Source organism: Hypomesus transpacificus, chromosome 21 (assembly GCF_021917145.1).
Source record: "Hypomesus transpacificus isolate Combined female chromosome 21, fHypTra1, whole genome shotgun sequence".
NCBI classification, from domain to species: Eukaryota; Metazoa; Chordata; class Actinopteri; order Osmeriformes; family Osmeridae; genus Hypomesus; species Hypomesus transpacificus.
The window spans coordinates 889,258-909,931 of record NC_061080.1 but is presented as its reverse complement, the minus strand read 5'-3'; the positions used below and the strand labels follow the sequence as shown (position 1 = coordinate 909,931).

General features: G+C 47.5%; 3 protein-coding genes and 1 long non-coding RNA gene across 10 annotated transcripts in view; 1 reads left to right on the top strand and 3 right to left on the bottom strand.

Moving 5' to 3' along the window:
- LOC124483271 (nucleosome-remodeling factor subunit BPTF-like) overlaps positions 1–5,961 on the bottom strand; it is a 34,215-nt gene extending 28,254 nt beyond the window's left edge. Inside the window, exons 1-2 of the mRNA XM_047043624.1 lie at positions 5,011–5,961; positions 1,893–2,715 (exon numbers count right to left, since the gene is read on the bottom strand). Of these exons, the coding sequence (XP_046899580.1) occupies positions 1,893–2,715; positions 5,011–5,524 (1,337 nt within the window). The 5' untranslated portion in view covers positions 5,525–5,961. The remainder of the gene's footprint in view (positions 1–1,892; positions 2,716–5,010) is intronic.
- An 8-nt stretch (positions 5,962–5,969) lies between these two features.
- Positions 5,970–11,993, top strand: LOC124483277. The gene is made up of 3 exons (XR_006957794.1): positions 5,970–6,051; positions 6,935–6,984; positions 11,899–11,993. It is a non-coding gene; the product is annotated as an uncharacterized LOC124483277 (long non-coding RNA).
- Positions 7,653–14,545, bottom strand: nol11 (nucleolar protein 11). The gene is made up of 18 exons (XM_047043625.1): positions 14,351–14,545; positions 13,780–13,893; positions 13,636–13,692; positions 13,309–13,457; positions 12,706–12,763; positions 12,445–12,586; positions 12,015–12,215; positions 11,677–11,753; positions 11,438–11,561; positions 11,225–11,316; positions 10,350–10,415; positions 9,994–10,178; positions 9,673–9,798; positions 9,283–9,519; positions 8,985–9,063; positions 8,765–8,860; positions 8,535–8,642; positions 7,653–8,297 (listed from the first exon to the last, which is right to left on the bottom strand). Exons 1-18 carry the CDS (start codon positions 14,495–14,497, stop codon positions 8,184–8,186), a joined length of 2,172 nt encoding a protein of 723 aa, XP_046899581.1. The 5' UTR covers positions 14,498–14,545; the 3' UTR covers positions 7,653–8,183.
- Positions 14,546–14,759: 214 nt separating this feature from the next.
- The window catches only part of LOC124483275 (cytoplasmic phosphatidylinositol transfer protein 1-like), a 46,774-nt gene continuing 40,859 nt past the window's right edge, over positions 14,760–20,674 (bottom strand). For 6 of the 7 annotated variants that reach the window (XM_047043629.1, XM_047043631.1, XM_047043632.1 and 3 more), the window contains 2 exons: positions 20,407–20,470; positions 14,760–18,391 (listed from right to left, as the gene is read on the bottom strand). In XM_047043629.1, the coding sequence (XP_046899585.1) occupies positions 18,042–18,391; positions 20,407–20,470 (414 nt within the window). In that variant the 3' untranslated portion in view covers positions 14,760–18,041. Of the gene's footprint in view, positions 18,392–18,767; positions 18,908–20,406; positions 20,471–20,674 lie in introns of all 7 variants that reach the window. The other variant, XM_047043634.1, reaches the window with a different exon arrangement.

The window sequence follows — 20,674 nt, the reverse complement described above, 5'->3', positions numbered from 1 at the left end:
GGCAGTGATTGAGGGGTTCAGGAGGAAAGGGGAGGGAGGAGAGGGAAGAATGATTGGGAGCGATTGAGGGGTTCAGGAGGAAAGGGGAGGGAGGAGAGGGAAGAATGATTGGGAGCGATTGAGGGGGGAGGGGGGGGGAAAAGGGGAGGGAGGAAGTGGAGGGAGGTGACACGAAAGAGAAGAGGGCAGGAGAAAAGAGGGCAGGAGAGGTAGGGAGGGAGGGAGGGAAGAAGTCGGAAGAGAGGAGGACAGGGAGGGAAGAGAAGAACGCACGGGGGGGGGGGGGGAGGAGGAAGTAAGAGGGAGGAGGAGGAAAGGGGTGTAGCAGCAGTATCCAGTTAGACTAACCATCAACACGGCACAGCAGCACGTCACAGGTCAAAAACAAAAACAACTCCCCCCAAAACAAAAAAACTACATCATCAACAAATCTTTCTTCGTCTTCCGAAACTCGGTGGGCACACTGTAAGCTGCAGAGACACATGATCCTTCACTAAGAAACAACGGTGCCAGATTTGTAGTAATAAAACCACTATGAGCCTGAGCCATTCCCCACTCTCCTCCTCCCCCCCCCCCCCCCCAGAGTAACAGAGAGGAATCTGTATTAGGAGGGCTGTGCTAGCTGATATACGAGCGCTGCTATGACACTCTGACAGCTCTCTGAGTGCAGTGTGGTCCGGGCCCAGCTCGGAGCTGCCCCAGGCGACCATACTATTCTGTCTACTCAGCATCCTCTTAGGGATTTCTACTCCTCGCTACCGGACACACACACACACACGCACGCGCACACACACACAGACACACCAGCCACGCGCATCTCACGCGCTCCCTCTTACCATCTCCCATGCAAGCCCGCCTGAATCCACCGTACACACACACACACACACTATCTCACGCACAAGCCCGCCCACAAGGCCACGTACACACACACACACACACACACACACCTTTACAATCCCACACACACACACACACCTTTACAATCCCACACACACACACACACACACACCTTTACAATCCCACACACACACACACACACACACACCGCCAGTCTCCAAGGGGACAGTGAAGATCCATTACACTGCTCCCACAGAGGGCCAATTTGGTGAGTGGGGGAGGCGGAGCGAGGCAGTGACTCTAAATCTCATTGTTAAGGTGAGACGTCCTCCTCCGAGGCTCCAGCGCGGGACACTGCTGAGCTGGCAGCCCTCGCCATCTGCGAGCGCTCAAAAGGCGAACGCCGAAGCTAATGGGCTAACGGCTAACACCTGCCTGCCTGGCGTTGGGGCCGCGAGCAGAGGGGGGGCCCAGGGGCCTCGGAGGTGGACTGGGGGGTCCATAAACCACGTTAACAGTACACTGATCTCCACAGCCATACATGACGCGGGGGTGGATGAAGATGGTTACATCAGTAAGGAGAGTGCACTTGTCTACTTGGGACTTAGGAGGAATTTTAGACGGACTTAGAGGTCAGATGGCTGAGCGGTGAGGGAGTCGGGCTAGTAATCAGAAGGTTGCCGGGTCGATTCCCCGCCGTGCCACATGATGTTGTGTCCTTGGGCAAGGCACTTCACCCTACTTGCCTCGGGGGGAATTTCCCTGTACTTACTGTAAGTCGCTCTGGATAAGAGCGTCTGCTAAATGACCAAACGTTAATGTAGAAAACCCGACAGCCCCAAAAAATCGGTGACATTCCATCCAGATTTGTTTAGAGATTGCAGATTTATAATGATCCGCGAATAACTTGGTTTAGGAGTGCCCTACGCCTTTACATGAAGACTTTAGGTCTGAAGGCATCTAACAAAGTTAACGCCCCCAAAATAAGTCACTGACACATTTCCCCGAAACGGCTTTCCCGCCTCCCAGCGCAAAAAGGCGGCTCGCATACTCACACGACGACGCGCCGGTTGAGGAACCAGTACTTGCGGTGGTGCCGGTCGTAGCCGATGGGCAGCTGGCGGATGTAGGGCTTGCTCTTCTGCGCCTCGGGCACGCAGTCCACCACGCCGGGCACCTTGTGGGCCACGCACACCTCGCACTGCCACTCGTCCTCGGGCACCTCCACCAGCGGCGGCTTGACGCACTCCAGGTGGTACACGGCCGAGCACGTCTCGCAGCACAGCAGGTCGCCCAGGCGGTGGCACACGCGGCAGTGGTCGTCGTAGGCCACCACGCCCTCCGACATCAGCTCCTCGCGGGCCAGGTTGGTGGCGAGGAACTGGTCGACGAGGAACTGGAGCACCTTGACCTTGCTCTCCAGGGGTTCGAAGGGGTACTCCTCACCCTCCTGGCAGGGGAGGACGTGGCGGTACTCGGGGTCGCTCTCGCAGTAGGCGCGCACCACCTCGGGCCAGGTCATGCCGTCCACAAAGTACAGGGTGGAGTTGACGCTGTCCTTGAGGTCGGCCGGGCCGAACGTGGTGTTGGACGTGTCCTCCTCGCGTAGGATGGCCTTGAGCAGCGAGATGTGGGTCTCGGCCAGCAGGGTGCACTGCTCCTGGCCGGCCAGCGCCGCGCAGAAGTCCTCGAAGCGGAACGGCGACAGGCGCAGGACCGAGCCGAAGTTGCGCAGGACCTCGTAGACGGCGGCCACGTTGAGGAGCTGCCCAGCGGGGATGAGCAGGTCCTCCGAGGACTTGGGGAGCTCCAGCGGAGGGACGTCTTTGGCCTCCAGGATGGGCGAGCGGGGGCGGACGGCGCGGCTCCTCCTCCGGCCTGGGAAGGAGGGGGACGGAGGGATGAAGAAAAAAAAAAAAAGAGGGGAGGGGTGGAGGGATTTTTAATGCACACATTTAAAAGTCAGGCCGAATGAGGTCTGCTTCCAGCATGTTTGGCTGAAGACTGTTTGTTACTACTGAGGTGGAACAGATGGGGAATATTATTGATTCACTTTGAGGGCATAACTGCATATTAGTTAGCGTGGGAATACCACAAACTTGTACCAGTTGGTTAACGGGGCAGTTTACTCTCCAAGTCAATAAATCCCATGCAGAACAGGAGGCCTAAACCCCATTACGTGAACAGAAATGTTCCATTTCAGAGCACCCTCTACTTGGTACACACACATACACACACCACACTCTGTAAGCTCCCGACCTGAAAAATGTAAACGAAAATGACAGGGAACTCAAATGCGGACCTGCTAAATCATACGAGAGGGCTGTGGCGTAGGGAGTGACATGGTTTCAAAATGGGGTATCAGCATTAACACAGTCGGTGTGTGTGTGTGTGTGTACCAGCCCAAGGGAAGTGGCATTATGAAGACAAACAAGATCCTCTCCCCAGAGCCATGTTCCCCCAGCAAGGAATATGTGTGTACTGTCTTCCTTTGTTACTACCTATGTAAAGTCTGTGTGTGTGTGTGTGTGTGTGTGTGTGTGTGTGTGTGTGTGTGTGTGAGTCAGCTTGTATCTTATGGTAAGACCGAGAGTGTGAAGTGTGTGCATGCATCTCTGGTTGCGTATATTGGTGCATGGGTGTGAGTGTGTGTGTGTGTGTGTGTGTGTGTGTGTATGTGTGTGTGTGATTCTAGGTCGTATGAAAGGCACACAAAGCCCCTCTCTGCTGCTATTCACATGGCTGGGAAACCTATTTAAGGTACATGGTTATGTGTGTAATCTTCCTGGACTACTTAACTAAGCATTGAAGGGCAGTGGAGTGGATGGAATCATAATTCAAGAAAAAAAAGCAGTCTTGTGTGGTCTTGAAATATGTTAAGTATGTTTAGTGCATGCTAAATTAGGGCACAGCCTATGAGTTACGTTCAGGTAATAAGTAAATGTTATAGGACTTTGAGATGATAACTCCAATTGATTACATTGGGAAAAATAGCAATTGGCAAAATTAGGCTTTCACCAAGAAATGGGTGTCTGCTCAATTTTCAGGATTTAAAAAAATAATATATATTTTACATGTCTTTATGGTGCACATGCATGGTGAATCTACGACTCAAGGAATACTAACCAAAGAGCCAAAATAAGAATATTTCCAAGTTATCTTTGCAGTCCAAAACTAGGACTGATTAACAGTCACAATGAGTCACTAACATCAATGTCCTGACATTATGTAACAGATACGCCAATTGATTTGAAGGACTAGTTTAGTAACTATAAATATGCATAATTCCATTTAGGGGTGATTGATCTACCTCGTTCATTTGATACCCATGAAATGAATTGCTATGGTTACGGTACAACTTTGTACGTAATATTATAATGAGTTCAGCCTGCAACAGGTGAAATTAGAGCGCCTCTTTTCAAAACAAAGGCCGCGCGAAGTTCTGTCAAGCTCATTTGGTCTGCATTACACAACTATACATCTTAGTAGTGATCCATGCAGTTGTTAAAATGTCTAACTAACCCTAACTAAGTTAAAGGGTTGTGCATTTGCAATATTTATGCGTTAATAACTCAATTCCCGTTTAATTGCAATGTATATATTTATGTAAGCAGATAACTCATGGAACCTTATGATTAATAACACACGCGCCGTTGTTAAAATAGCTCAAATGTATAAACAGAAGTAATATAGTTAGTGTGACCTGAAATGCAAAATACAGCACCACACAATGTATTTAAAGGGTAATTTAAGATGAATTAAGGATAGTTGTAACATGTTTCATAAAACACTCGCAACATGTTTCTCTGTGAATGACACCACATGAAAATATTGCTTGCACGAGGAAAACAGTGCAATAACCGTTAACTGAAAATAAATAATTAATTGATACAATCAATCATTAAATATGGAAGCTTGGGAAAAATAGCAAGGTTGATGCTAATCTATCAAAATGCAGAACATATGCGAGGTTATTGTGGTGTCCAGTGTGCACGATCCAGCAAGCGATCACTGGAGCTCGGTAAACAAAGGCCTGTTTCTGAGTGCAATCTCCATTTTGAACAATGCAGCTTGCTCTCCAAATGGAGTAAATATACACTCTACCATTTCTGTTTGCTTTTGGAAAGACTGATAAATTGCTTCTCCAAAGTAGGCATATGCAAGTTGACCTACCTGGAGTACTACCGTGCGTGCTATGGCTCCGAAAGCTGCTCTCTGTACAGTAGCTCGCATCATCCTCGTCCGGTAATTCTTCCAGATAATCGGACTCGTTGTCTACGGCCTCCTCTTCGAAATCTGACGATCGGTTCTCGTGTAAAAGTTCGTCCTCCTCCGATCTCAAACTAATATTATCCTCATCTTCGTCGCTATTGTCATCGTAGACCACCTTAGTCTGGGGCCGTCTCCCCCTGCTGCCGCGACCACCTCTCGAACCCCTGCCTCTTCCCCTGCCTCTGCCCCGCGATGTCGTCGTTGCTCCAACTTTCCTCCGACCCCTGGACGAGTGGAAGTTGTCCCTGTTGGAAATATCTGTATCGATATCCACCGAACCTCGGCCCCGGCCCCGTCCTCGACCCCTTCCCCGTCCACGCATACCTCTACGGCCACCTCTAGAACCGCGAACTGGCCCGGGGGAAACATCCCGCATCAGTGCCTGTTTGGGCGGCCTTCCTCTTCTCCCCCTCATTGTAGCAAAGAATGTATTATTTTCGGCTTCAATTTCGGCGCTCAAGTAGCCCACGCAAACCCGAGAAAACGGGTACCGTAGGAATGCTTAACCAATGTTGTGACCGTTCAAATTATTCCCATCAAGCCCCGGACTCAATTTCAGCTAGAATGCTCAAACCGAATGGCCGGTGTCCCGTTTTAGGTCGCCTGCAGTCGCCATTTTTCTTCGCATCTCTCCCTCCACTGAAAACAGACAGCAGCAGGCCCTGTATGGAGGTCACGTGACTACTATTCTACAATAGATGCAATAGCCCTGTTAGTTCATAAAATTAGTTATCCATGCAAACACGAAGCCCCTATGATTGTTTATTAGAGTCCACTTGAATTGCCAATTCATGATAATATAAAAAAAACAACGAGATATTTACACAGCAACAGCGGCGTACATTTTCGCTCTGACGTCGTCGTCGTTGTTGAAGCGAGGAAGGCAAGAAGATAAGCATACGTCCGACATTGAGAACAGCAGTTTCATGAAACAAAATTATTGTAAGTCGATGAATTCTCGGTTACAGTATATTTTATTCGACCATACACAAGATAGAAATCAAATATTTGGTAACAATGCAATTTTGTCATTCTAGATATTCATGTTAATTATAAATGAATAAATCCAACATACATTTAGCATTTGAGTTACGGATTTATCCATATTATTGATACATATATGTATAATGTATTATTTATTTGTAGACCTAGTACATGTCAATAATGAATGGCAAATATTAGCCATTCTTTATTTGTCTACTTTGTAATCAGTATTCACAACACCAAATAAATTAAAATAAAAAGTGCGTGGCCATGTGATCAACTCTTTGCATGTATTCTTTATTGTTACTGGCTTCGTATAGAAGTTTAAGTAAGATTCATACATTCGTCATCAAAAAGCGAAGTTGTTACAAATGCAAAAATATAGTATAAATATTTGCATAATTAGGCTTGCATAACATTATTAAACTTCCAATCTCAATAATATTCAACTAGAAAACACAATCTAATATTTAGATAACTATGTGGATATCATAGTTATGTATCCAGATAAAACCCGGGAGTGTTTCTAAGTTGTCGTGGCCGAGTGGTTAAGGCGATGGACTAGAAATCCATTGGGATCTTCCCGCGCAGGTTCGAATCCTGCCGACAACGATTTGTTTTTATTTTTACAATAACTGTGGATGAATATTTTCCCGCCATCTTCCTATTAAGAAACCACAGCACAATAACTTAGTTTCTCTGTTCCTGCTGGATATAATTTATTTACTTATAATAATAAGTAACTATCCAGTCCGAATCTCGTCGGACGAGCAAATTATTTTAATAAGAACTGGTTATTTGCACAAAATATTTCAAGTTAACTTTCCATTTATATTTACAGGTATGGCTACATCGGAATTAGCTGGGCCTGCTCCTCTACATAACCCTTTGGTAAATATAAGTGTTGTCAACGTTGCAAATTGTGATGTGTATTCATAAAAGAACGCCAACATGTTTATTGAGTCCCGTTGACCAAAACAGTTAAGCCTAAATGTAGTCTACGTACATTTAAGTGAAACGAGACTTTGCTTTGCTTTACCAGGGCCTAAATGATCGCCTAGTGTTAGGTCTACAACATTGACATAAATAGGCTACAAGTCAATAATAAAACAGTACCAGACATGTAAATGATAAAAGTGTCGTTAATAAAGTCAATGAAGCTATAGGTAATGCCAGAGAAAAAGAAATTTTTCTATGGATCTGGGTAATGCGCTCGACACACCGGAAACTGGAACGCCTCCGGACGACAAAGTTTCCTAAGCTTGGCGTTGGACTAGAAATCCATTGGGATCTTCCAGCGCAGGTTCGAATCCTACCAACAACGATTCGTTTTCATTTTTACAAGATCTGTGGATGAATAATTTCCCGCCATCTTCCTATTGAGAAACACAGCATAATCACATAGTTTATCTGTTACTGCAGAATATAGTTTTAAACCATATTCATCTGAAAAAATACAGAGCCCCTGAGAGGAACCTGTGATAAGGGGCTCCTTAGAAACACTAAGTAAAAACAATAAATAACAGTAGTATAGAAAGGCAAGAGACAAGGGATATTTTGCACAGAAAGGTATTTTTTTTAATAAAATACTGTCACATGAAAACAATTAACCTCTTGAGATTATGCAACACATTTAACATCTAGAATTGGCATCTAGAAAATGTGACACAATTCACCAAGATGGGCAGATTTACAATTATTCATAATAAACAGCTGGTTTATGTATCCAGTTTGTAGTTTTAGACTTCATTATGTTCAAAAGAAGGTTTGAGATTACATTTGAAGATGTCTATATTTTGCTGCATAATTAATCTCTGCAGACAGTACTAAAAATACACTTTGGATACATTTGACAGGCATGGTCAGAACACCTAGTTATAGCGGTTTGCATGTCAGCAAAGTCTCGAATCACAAACGGCACACATTATGGACTCCCCCCACCAAGTCCCCTAACATGGACTCCCGTGAGAATCTTTCACCAAAAGACAAAATCGGGGTTCAGTCATAACCGCTGTGAGCTAAACTGGCTGTGGGAGGAGAACAACCATGTTGAGTTTCAGTTAAAAACAAAATCTGTACACATCATTAGTCTAAAACAACTGGATGACTTCGATGGCGTACTGGCCCATTTCCTTGGACTGCTTCATCTTCTGCAGCTCCTCCAGGCTGCCCTCCATCTTCCCCAACTCTGAGAACAGCCTCACCTGGAACAGAGACACGAGCTGCAGTTTCAGGCAGGAAGCGTTCGGATACGATGGAAACAAAATGGCCAACGAGGCACATTTTGACACTTTCAGACCACAGCTTACTGGAACAATCTGACAGAATCATGCAAATTAGTTTTTTTTCTTCTTTTTTCTAAACCCATGAAACCTCACACTATCCTAATTATGGTAACCCAGGGGAATCATACTGCCGGTTTCATGTAGGTCGGTTTTTACCTGATTCTTGACGAATCTCTGAAGGTCGATGAGGAGGCCCTTGCATTCCGGGGCCATGACCAAGACGGTGAAATGAGAGTCTAACAGCAAACACACCCAGTCCATGATCTAGAGAGAAAACCAGTATCACGCAAATCAATAGATGCAATATATAACAGCAGGTACAGCGGTGTGTATATGTGTGTGATTAAACCTGGGTAGGAAAGGGGGGAGGAATAACCATTCCAAACCTGTGTCATTGTGGGCAATCTCAAACCCATGTTTGCTTGTGTGTAGAAATCTTGAGAGTATTTCATATAGAGGAACTGGAGGTACTGGAGGAAGAGCTGGATGAAAGGGGATTCAACACAACATAAACCGTTTGACTTTGAAATAATAGCCACAATGAATTTCCTGAGTTGCGTTCCAATGTGGACCACCGACGACAAGAACGTTTCCGGATGTACTCACGACGACTTCCTGTGAGGAGAGGTCCTTAAGATGGGGGAGCAGGAAGCAGTCACTGTATGCCGTCTGCAGCACCTCATTTCTACAGGAGGCTTCGTTAAGACACAAACACCACAACAGAGCACTCTATAACGACCCGTTCAACTACAAGGCTGGGCGTTCGCAGACACGATGAGTCAACAACTTGAGGAAGTCCCGTTTACAAAACAAAATAGTATGCAATTTCCCTTTTTTTTTTTTACGAGGACATACGAGGAATATAACCGCTCTTTGTTACGTCTGACAGCTCCATGGCGGATACAGGAGCACAGCCTTGTGCAGCCCCACAGGGCAGCTCTCCCTGGGGGGCTGACCGTCCTTCCCCTCCTCGGGCCTGGGCTGTCCACTGGGGGGCACGTCGCAGCTGTCCTCCTCGTACAGGGTGGGGCTGAAGCCGTTCTGCTGGGCCCCCGGGCCCCGTCCGGAAGCCACCAGGCCCTCCATGAAGGAGACGCTGTCTGGCTCCAGGCTCACCATCTCGGCATCGCCGTCGGGGACACTGAGTGGGGGGGGACGTGCACACACACACACAGTACGTTTAATCCTGCACATTTCAACGCTGTGGGACTGATAAAGGATGATCTTAGCTTTAAAAATATCCATAACCGTGTCCTCCATCGCGACACGTCGAGCGACGGGGGTGAAAGGTCACCTGAGGAAGGCCTTGAGGCAGGCGCAGGTGACCGCCTCGGGGATGTCTCGGAAGAGCTGCAGGCACAGCTGGCACAGGAAGTAGTCCTTCTTCTCCAGGGCCAGCAGCAGGAGGTCGGGACACAGACTGGAGGGGTCAAAGGTCACGGTTACCATTGAGCGCCGTACACCCCCCCCCAGAGTGCAAGGATACTGAACGTCATTCCACGGGACAAACACTGGTCCTTAGCATACTCGCTTTAGGAGATCTAACCTTCCCATTGCTGCAGGTTCTAGCACATTGTGCCAGTCTAGCCCCCTCCATAACTCCCCCCCCCCTCACCTGTGGCAGAGGCACTGGGTGTGCACCAGCTGAGCCAGGGTGGTGGGTGTGTAGAAGGCAGGCTCCGCCTGGCAGCGTGCCACCAGGTGGCAGGCCAGCGTGCCCAGGGAGGGCTGCAGGTCCTGGGCATCGGCCCTGGAGAACAGAGCCTCCACCTCCCTCTGGACCTCCGTCACTGGAGCGGTCTGAAGGGAACGAGGCAAGGCAGTTCTAATCGTCAGCCACCGCCTGTTACTGAGTATGCAGTGTGTGATTTACTCGTCTACTTTTCTACGAGAAAGGATTTCTGTGAGAGTCCTATCAGTACAGTTTGGAGCGGAGATGTTTGGAGGCCTTTTCAACCATGAATCAGCTACCTTGATAAGCTCCAGCACTTGGTCGACAGTCAGAGAGGGTGCTGATTGGCTCTTCCTAGTCAGCCTCTGCGTGGGACGGACCAATAGAACAGATCGCAGTGTTTCCCACAGATTAGAAATCTAATTGTGGCGGGGAGGGGTGGGGGTTGTCAGACCAAACAAATTAACAACAACTAACATATCATTTCTGCATTAGGCATGTAGCAACGCTAGTGCTAAACAACTATTTAACTGGTCGGCTCCATGACGCCGGGTAAGTAGCTAGCTCTTGAGACTTCTCACCAAAAGAACGAAGGGGAAACTTCGAGTACTGTAAGTCGCTCTGGATAAGAGCGTCTGCTAAATGGCTAAATGTAAATGTGAGTAAGGTACCTAGCGAAAAGTAGCCTCAACTTTCCTCGACTTTTAGCTACGGCACTGATGCTGAAGGCTCGCTGATATAGCTGTCGGTCTTACTAGAACGGCATATGTATGCATTGTTGCTAACGTGTGCTGACGTTGTGACTGTGTGCATATGTGAGAAAGACGCATGAGTGACAGAGAGACGGAGGGAGAGCAGGGGAAAGGAAATGCAGCTGAACGAATACGCTGCGTGTTTTAACCTAAATAGCGATAAAAAAAAGTTTTACGAAACGCAATGTGTGGCGGCCGGTGTTGATTCTGTGGCGCACCGCCACACATTAGTCTATGTGTGGGAAACACTGGATCGGTGGAGTCAGGCCAACCCCTTCAGCCCAAATAAATTCCTTGTCTGTGCAAACTTTCATGGCAAAATAAAAACCCCTTTCTGATTTGTGATAACACGAAGTAATCTGCAGCGATCCGCCAGTTACAACTTGGCAGAGGAGATGAGGTTCCTGGACGCCATAACTTACCCCCTTCCTTGTCTCCACCCCTCTACCAGGCTGGGCTTGGTCTCCATGAAGGGGAGAGTTCCAACACACCACCATGCCTGAAGGTCTGGGCTCTGAGAATGAGGACAAAATGTTACTCCGGGTTCTTCCGTTTGTCGAGTTAAAGACCTTGCCCAAGCAGATGGATGCTGAGGTTGGAAAGGTGTGGTTGTGTGTGTGTGTGTGTGTTCTTGCCTGCTTCTCCAGTCTGTTTCAGTTTCCCCAGGACTGAGGCCAAGCAGGACTTCTGACACTCGTAGGGAATGACTGAGAGCGTTTTCCCGTGCGGGATGAACAGCTTTCCAGAATAACACCATAGCTAGGAGGAGGGATAGAGGAAAGAAACTCGGAAAATTCACCATCTTGATTTGGTTGAGGCACTAACAAAATGGCGTAAGCACGTGATTTGATAACCATGTCCGGACGGGCATTACCTGTCCATAGATTCTGCCTGTCATCTCCTTGCCTGCTTGGAGCGTTTGAAAATGTGTGTTCCAAATGCAGAGGAAATCTGTATGCAAGGAGACAAGCACCATTCAGCATTCGAAGCATTAAAGCGAGGAAATGCCATCAGAGACAACACGAGATGGCAAAAAAAAACCTCCCAATCAATCTCATTCTCATCTTCTTTTTTTGTTTTTTGTTTTTTTTTACAGTGACACGCACAACATTTGTAACACTTCCAAGTTTGTTGGACGCCTTCAGATGAGTCCAGTTCAAATCTCTGGGGTCAGACCCCAAGACAGTGCCCACGGGGGGTCTGTGTGTTTACCTCTCCCGGCCCCTGCGGAGGGGTGAGGGACCCCCACCACAGCGACGTGGGCCTCGTCCAGGGACACGGCCGAGGCGGCCCCCAGCTGGCCCTCCCCCACAGGCAGCCTCAGGAGCAGGCTACGAGGCAGCGCCTGGGGCCCCTCGGACTCCACCGGCCTCCTTAGCGCCACCACACTCTGGTACACACACCCGTTAGGGTCTGGAAGGAGAGGCGGGAGGGAGAGCAGGGTTAGTTGAGAGAGAGGTTGCGGGACGTCATTGCTGAGGGACGTTACAACAACTGAGGTTTGGTCAGACCACACCAGCCCTGCTTCTAAATGCCGTATTGCGTCCATAACCATGTTTAACACATGAACGGTCATGTCAGACACAGACGCCCTGACACACGGTCGACTTGGCTTTGTTAAGGAGGGCCGTGTGAGACGTACACAGACAGAGCAGGCTGACGTGTCCGTCCCTGACGGAGGCAGAGTAGCTCAGTGGTAACAGTCCCGAGTCCTCTCTCTCCAGGGTGTATTTCTGTAAGGTGTTTGGGTTCAGCCTCTGGACATAGAGGACCTGCTGTCCTCGCTGCGAAGGGGGAACAAAAACACAAGACCAAACGTTGACCACGTCACGTCGACACTCAAGGGTTATTCCCTACGCTGCCGTTCTTCATCAAGCGCGCTACTGTTTAAAGCGACACCGACCTGTTCTGTTGTGAAGAGGACAAATCGCTGTTGCTTGACCACGATGCTCGTGCTCCACCTACAGGGACGTGGAGACAAGGCCGACGTTAGTGGGAACGTTGTGACCATCACGCACACTGCTGTTGTTTCTTGTGTCACGTCGATGGTGTAGCTGAACACCACAATGATTGGCTGTCGCTGCACGCTCCATAATCATCATCGAGTGATGTGATAGGCTGCTTACGAGCCAGGGAGGGAGCCCGCTTGGGGTTCGTTCACAATCAAACACGTGCGTGTTCGTTACGTGCTTTCCCGGCTTTTTGAATTTGATGCATTTACATTTAGTCATTTAGCAGACGCCAGAGCGACTTACAGTAAGTACAGGGACATTCCCCCCGAGGCAAGTAGGGTGAAGTGCCTTGCCCAAGGACACAACGTCATTAGGCACGGCGGGACCTTCTGATTACTAGTCCGACTCCCTCACCGCTGAACCATCTGACTCCCTATTTAAATGTAGCTATCGAATATTCTATCTGCCAATTCCCTTATTGCTGTTGACAAAGTCTTTATTGAGGTAGGTTTAATCTCCCAGGCATGATGTGCATGATTAAACAAATATCTGACCTTATGACCTCCTCGTCTGTAAGGACCTCCTCGATGGCCTGTTGAGGGGCAGAGAGGAGGGCATCCAGGAGCCTGACCCCCCCTCGCTGGAACAGGACCACAGGCTCCCCCTCGGGGCCCGAGTGGATCCTCCACACGTCTGCAGTTACCTGAAGAACACACCGGAAAAAACACAGAACATGAACATGGCTCACAGAGCAACAGAACCTGAGAATGGGTCGAATGACACTGGAGAGCAAAAGTCGATTTACTATTAAATGAAAGTAGCTTGGTGAATTACAAGTAGTAACTAGGATGAGATTTGTATTTGAGTCTTAACATACTTACAGTTGCTTTGAATGCTTTGTCTAAGTGTATGTCATCATCTCTCCAAACTCTGATAACCTAAATCGAAAAGATAGAGCACGTTAAAGTTGCTAAAAGCTTGAAAACATGTTTTGATTATTACATGTACTCTTCCAGTGAACTTACTTTGTTGTCTGAGATTCCAACATACTCCTTGTTGTGTGTGTTGTAAACCGTGGGACAGGTTAGAGTCTGACCCTGTTTCACCGTCCAACTACCCAGCGGCTTCTGATCGGAAACCTGTCAGAATAAGTTGTGTTATGTTCTGAGAAAGACGACTTCATAACGGTCACTGTCAGTTTGCTTTACAAATTGACTATGATTTTCGAGTACAACAATGGCCAAATGGTTATTTGTACCTTAATAAGAAGGGCAATTTTACGGCTGCCACCTACCTACTAGTATGCAATCATTCTGTTTCTGTTTGTAAAGATCTGACACATTTAGCTAGCTAGCGTGAATGCTTTTAGAGCTGCGATTGATGACCAAATACATACTGAGCGGCTCCCTTGAGAACACAGAAAAAAACTACGGCTGGACATGATTGGCAAGGCTCTATTTCGAAATAAGTGGTTTTCTAGGCTTGCTAGTCTACCTAGCTAGCTACTGTACATCCCCATGCAATGGACACACGAGTGAGCCTGATGGCACCGGTAGCATGTTGTAGGTTTAGCATTTCTCGCTACTCAAACAATACCTTGAACAAAGTGACATTTCTCGTCGAGTCGGTGACCACAACATGGTCGCTGTCTCCATCCAATTCAATTCCCTGAATTCCAGAATCGGAAGCATTTTGTGCATGTACAAGTCCGCACAACGTGAATCCCTCATACAGCGTAGCCATGCTGGATGAAGAAAACGGAAATCACATAACTCGCGAGGCTTACGGAGGCCTACCATAAAGTTAAACTGAATTCTTGTCAAACCTTCTTACAGCGCCCCGATGTGGTCAGAGTGAAAATGTCATCTCAACAAGTATGTGTGACCACGATTGATTTTCATCAAAGCCATGGCTCTGATTTTCATGTTGCAATGTCATGTTTCGACTTCTTTACTACAACCTACTAATCTCCCAACATACACAAACACGCCTGGACACTGATTTGTATAGTGGCAAGTAAACTTTATTTACTACAAGATTTAAGAAAAAAAGAAAAAAAAGAAGTACAACCAAGAACCAAATGACTGTCAAGAGAGCCATGAAAACATAAACATAGCAAGTGGAGGAACCCAGAGCGACTTCCCGCAGCCGACTCAGGATGGCACTTCAGAGACGATACAACCTGGCTGGATGCAAACCGCACTAAAAAGAGGTGACGGCAAAAGCTTGGTCCTTTATTAAAAAAAACAAGGAGAATCCATTTTGAATAACAGCAAACACAAAATCAAAACTACAGCGGTACTGGAAAATTACAACAGAAAACCCAACCTGTGATTTAAGATGTAAAAAGTGATAAAGTGAATACAATAGCCACCGCATTTAAAACAAAATGTTATTGATAGATTAGGTTGGACATGTGGAACCACCAAAAGCAACTGGACAGTCAAAAGTGCACAGCTACTATGAGGAGCTTGCAAAATATACATTTTAATCAAAAGGCAAAATCTTGAATGATATCACAATGTTATTTTCAATGCCAGATTAAAAGAATATAAAGGTTTTGATTTATTCCAACATAGGCCTACATCGACAAGTATCTCACTTCTGTCTTTCCCCATTCAAGAAGAAAAAAACACTATCTATTGTACATAATATGAACCTGACAATGATTATTTGCAGCTAATGTCAACCAAAGATTACAGTATTTACAAAACAAAATCCATAATCTTTGCAAATGAACAGAACATGCTCCTAGTCAATATGCATTACTTTTGGAGGCCCACTGGCAATCTAAATCATCCCTGGATTTCTGTGTACCTGAAAAGACAGACAGTCATCACCAGTTATGAGTTTTCTAAAACTGTACGGAAAAATAATGGGGATCATAGCTACAGTTGTTCAGTGGAAACGACACCAAGAATGAGAGTCCTGTCTACACATGAGAGCAACACAAGTGTTGCAGAGGAACTTTGGTCCAACTAAACACGATAAGGACTTGACTGAACTATACAGGTGTTTACATGGTCATAATATGGATCACGTCCCATGAATGACGAATGGGGAGATGGACTTAAAAATGTACAGATCTTGAAGAAGGGAGAGAAATTAACATCTTGTAAAGTTACAACAAATTGCATTTTTTTTCTTTGTCGAAATATGCTCAGAGGTTATGGTATATGGACAGTACGATACACTTTTCGCATGCAGAGGCACTGAGTAGAGAACTGTCCTTCAGGTGCATGCTCAGATTCATTCAAAACTTTGCATTTGTTTAGTATACAGTGCTTAACTAACAGAGCCTACAATGTAGCATTCATCTTCTGCACATCCCGTCAATTATATACATACATACATACATACATACTATACATAACTATGTATATATGCCTGTGAAACATTTCATGCGGAAATAACAGACTCCCATGATCTCCGTGACTATAAAATGGAAAAAATATAGTATCTTAATAAGGGCATTCCATTTGAGAGACCATGTTTCCTCCTATAGAGAGTGGTCTTTCTCTGTAGCATAGAGACATGCTTGCTCTGCTTTGCTGATAAGTATGCCATGACGGTCACTGTCGTTTGACCCCCTAGTAGCCAGAAGTTGCAGTAATTGTTGTTTGAAGGTGTGTGTTCCTAATGTGAACACCCTCGTTGTTCAGACAGGTTTCAGACTAGAAGCCACCGGGTCGCTGGAAAGGTCAAAGGTCAGCAGGGTCAGACTCTGACCCTGGCCTGTCATCTACCAACGCTGGCATGTCATAACACGGGCATTCCAAAAACGTGACAGAAAGCCAACCAAGCACACGACAAGGCCAGTTCGATACCCTTTATGAGCATGGATATGTTCCCTCCCACCTCCGTACAGAGACAATTGATTGTTCTGCCCCCACTTCCACCCCCCTCCCCAAATCTGGGAGCCTTGTTGATCAGAGGAATGAACGGATAAAGACGCGTATCTGTCGTACAACTGCATGAACTGATACGTCCCACAGTCCATCACTATGTTTTGAAAAATTCGAGTTTTGCTCCGTAACAAAATGGCGACAACGCTGAGTCATTACAACGGCAGTTACAGAGTTAGCAAACAAATATAGGAGCAAACCAATAGCGGCGCTCACCACGATTTTCATAAGGTAATGTATTCCGTGGAGCCTGTAACTGTTGTGTAAACGTTTCCGAAAGGTCAAGTTAGCCTGTTGAGTACAGAGACAGTATAATATCTGTGGAGTGGGATACCAAACATGGCCGTAGAGCATTGAGGAGGGAGAGAGAGGTACAGTCAATGACCCCGTCTGTCCAAAGTGGGGCCAGACAGGAGATTTGGAGACCTGAGCTGGGCTCTCTCTCTGTGTGTGATTGTACTGGTCCTGCATCTGGTTACACTGTCTGGGGGTGTCGAGTGGAGGGAATGGGAGACACAGGCAAGAGGAGAGATTGGATACGGGGGATGTCCATGACACAAATATGCTTGAGCATTTGTGGTGTTTGTCAGTAGTCATTGCAGTTCTAACAGCTAACAACAGTATGCCATAAAAGTTTTTTTTTTAGCATGTCTGAAGGATGGGGTTATTCACACGATTTTATTTCAGCTTGAAAAGAATTCACTGCACATGGATATTTCGTGGGCTGCCAAGTACAAAAACATTCACTCGTTCACTCGAGTGTGCAAAAGGAATCAAAGGCGTCAGGTTTCGAAATCTCCGTTGCCAAGGCAACCACTTTTTAGCGACACCAAGCTAATCAGCTATCCCTTGAGTTGAAAAAGAAATGTTTGGTTGGACATTTTGTCTGCATCGTAACGCACACACACACACACACACGAATCGATCACACTGAAACAATGACTCAAACTAAGGAAACACCGAAATCGTGGGGGTGCGTGATCACTCATTACACTGGATGGGTAAACAGCAGATCTGTCATCGGGTTGGCTACAAACTCAGGAAAAGGAAGTCCAACACAGAGGGGGTAGCTGAGCCCACAGCTGCCTGCTCATCGAGGAGGAAGGTGGAGACGGGAGACTTGTGGGATCAACCTTAAACCGTGGCGATATGTGTAAGTAGGGCTGACCTCTGGCATATGGCTATAGTTTGCTTGCAGCACTGGGCACTGGGGTGTGTGTTTTGTGGAGGCTATAGGCAAGTTTTGTTGGGCTTCTAAGACAATCGGGGTGACGGGGGGGGAGGCAAGGGGGTGCAGGGGAGCTCAAGGGGCGGGCGGGGGGGGGGGGGGGGGGGGGGGGGGGGGCGACAAAACAACAGAAGCCCCAGACCACCGCGCCTCCCTATTCACCCGCCAACTCTGGAAGGTCAGAGTCGGAGGGGGGCGAGGGGAAGTGGTTGGGAAGAGGGCCGGGCGCGGGGCCGGATCGAGGGACGCCTTGCTGGGCCGCCGGGTCAGGCAGGGTGAGGGTCTCGGGGGCGGACTTCTTGCGGGGCCGCTCCTTGGAGACGGAGAGGAACTCGGGGGCGTCGGTGGAGAGGGGGGTGGAGGGGGCGCTGGCGGGGCCGGTGAGGGCGCAGGAGGAGAGGGGCGTCTCGCTGATGGAGATGGACGGGGGGAACATTCCGATCTTCTCGTTGGTGGCCTCCTGGATGGCGCGCTCAAACTCTCTTACCTCATCCATCGTCATGTCTGGGGGGGCGGGGGGGAGAGAGGGAGAAACACAGGGGTCAGCGAGGGGGAGGTGCCCTTTTCGAGTGCTTTCACTGCAGACACGTTGATAGCTTAGAGGGGCCATAGGACCCCATCAGAATGAGACAACCAGTAATTATTGTAATGAGCTCAATGAAAGGAAACAACATTTTTGGCAACACCCGTCTTTGAGGGTTGAGTATATTTTTCAAACTGTCAGTTACAAACCGTGCTTTGGCGTTCTAACGGCTGAATGAGAGTTTGACGTGTGGGGAGAGGGTCGACGGGCTCGCATTTTCAACAAACACACATTTCAATACAAAACAGAGTGGGGAAATTAAGATAGGGCAAAAAAGAAATTGACCATAACACATACGCTTGCTTTGTCATGGATCTCTATGTCATCCAGTGATGATGAGTTTGTTGTGGAATGCTCTTGCGTCTCATGGCAAACCTTAATGTTGGTTTTCTCATGCATTTGTTTCTCGTATTCCCGCACGTCATCCAAAGTCATATCTGGAGAGAGGGGGGTGGAGGAGGTCGACACGTTGGTAAGTTCCCCGTTAGGTCATTCAAGAGGGGTCGGAGATGGTGGCGGAGGAAAAGGATGCACTGGGAGAGTGAAGGCGCAAACCCCACGAGAGCGCCTCAGATGGATGATTAGTGCTTTTTGGAGGGGTCAAAGGTCAGATGAGGAACGTCCCAAGCACAGCCAGAGGATGGGGGGGAGGTGACAGAGCTAGCTTCCCACCACCCAGAGCTAGTCATATTAAGGCTGGGATAGGGACTAAGAAGAGGAGGGTGAGAGAGGTGAAGAGGAGGAATGGAGGGAACAGAAGAGGAGAGAGGGAGGGCGGGCGGGCGGGAGGGAATGGTGCCTTCCAAGTCAGACCACAGGAAAGGTAGGGTAGCATCGCCCCGGGAAACAGCGTGAAACATTCCAAGGGGAAACAGCATTCGCAGGCAAAGTCTTCCCAAACGTTTGGGGAATTCTTGGGGGTTTTTTTTCTGAGGGAATGATCCAACCCGTGCAGAGAAAGAGGGGATTAGGGACTGACGGTTGTTTTCCAGAGAGGGAGGAGAGGGCAGGATGGGTAAATATGTTCCATTACGGAGGTAATGGGCTGTTATCTACTTACCCTGCAGCCATGGAAAACACTGAGTGGTTAGTGCGTGAATGGGTTGGAGCTGTGTAAGAGTGTTGCTGAGCTGATGAGTGGTCAAGACCACAACGCACACACCCAACTCTCATGTTTCTCTGAGGCCTTCGATGTTCCTGGAAAACTGACCCTTTCTTTGGGGAGCTATTTGTTGCCACCGTCATCAACTTGTAAAGATTTGTTGATGAGCTGTCAACACTTGGCGCATTTGGTTCACTTTAACTGGCATATATATCAGCAAAGTATGCTTTCGTGGTTTTCATAGGAACATTGAATGGGGTTCAATGTTGTAAATTTCAGAGAAACGCCAATGTCTTAAGTTGGACGACAGAGAAACATGGAAAGAATTTCAGACTGGTTAGTCCTGAGCATGTACAGTTCCAGCCCTAGACTCCGTTAAGGACATGCTTGATTGGAGGCTGGGGTTTGTGCTGCATGCTACGGCTAACTGTGGCAAGGTTAGAAGCAGTCACAGGACCACAGGGTTGTACAGGAGTCACGTGCATTACTTCATTCATTTAAACATAACAGTCCAAATAACAGTCATTTACAATCATCATTTGAAACATCAACCAAAGGCAGAAATCTACATTGTGGGTTATAGAAACAGCTGCACATCTAGCAAATATTTAACCACCACAAAATTATAGTTGGAACATTAAGTGCGTGGCGGACGAAAACAACACCAGCTACACGAATAAAAAAAGCATGGCGTGGGTTTGTCTCTATCGACATGTATAAGACTCAACCAAACCAATATGAACCGAGACACATTCCTAGTAGCTACACCTGCTTTCCATGTGCTTCAACTGAGGTCAATACGAGTCTAGAGTGCCCCCCAGCAAGCAGACCTACCGATCCACTCGTCCACCCAGGCGAAGGCCTGCCTGTGTCCCAGGAGCAACACGTCGCGCACCACCTGCAGCAAGATGGAGGGCGGAGCTTAGAACATCCTGCTCTCAGACACGATCTTTGAAATACACTGGCATCCACGTTTCAGAGAGACAAGGCTTTCACAGTTCATACAGGGGGAACATTTGTCACAACGGGTATTGTTAGGAGACATTGCCCTTGCGAATGGCAGAACCGTGCGTGCGTTCGTGTCTAGCCTGGAATATGGAAG

Bases quoted from the DNA above. Each gene is read 5' to 3' on its own strand.
- nol11 (XM_047043625.1), bottom strand. From the start codon at position 14,497: ATGGCTACGCTGTATGAGGGATTCACGTTGTGCGGACTTGTACATGCA. The intron at 11,317-11,437 runs GCAAGAACACAC...CCTCATTCTCAG, and splicing joins GAAACAGACTGGAGAAGCAG to AGCCCAGACCTTCAGGCATG. The intron at 8,861-8,984 runs GTGAGTACATCC...CCTTTCATCCAG, and splicing joins TCTCCTCACAGGAAGTCGTC to CTCTTCCTCCAGTACCTCCA.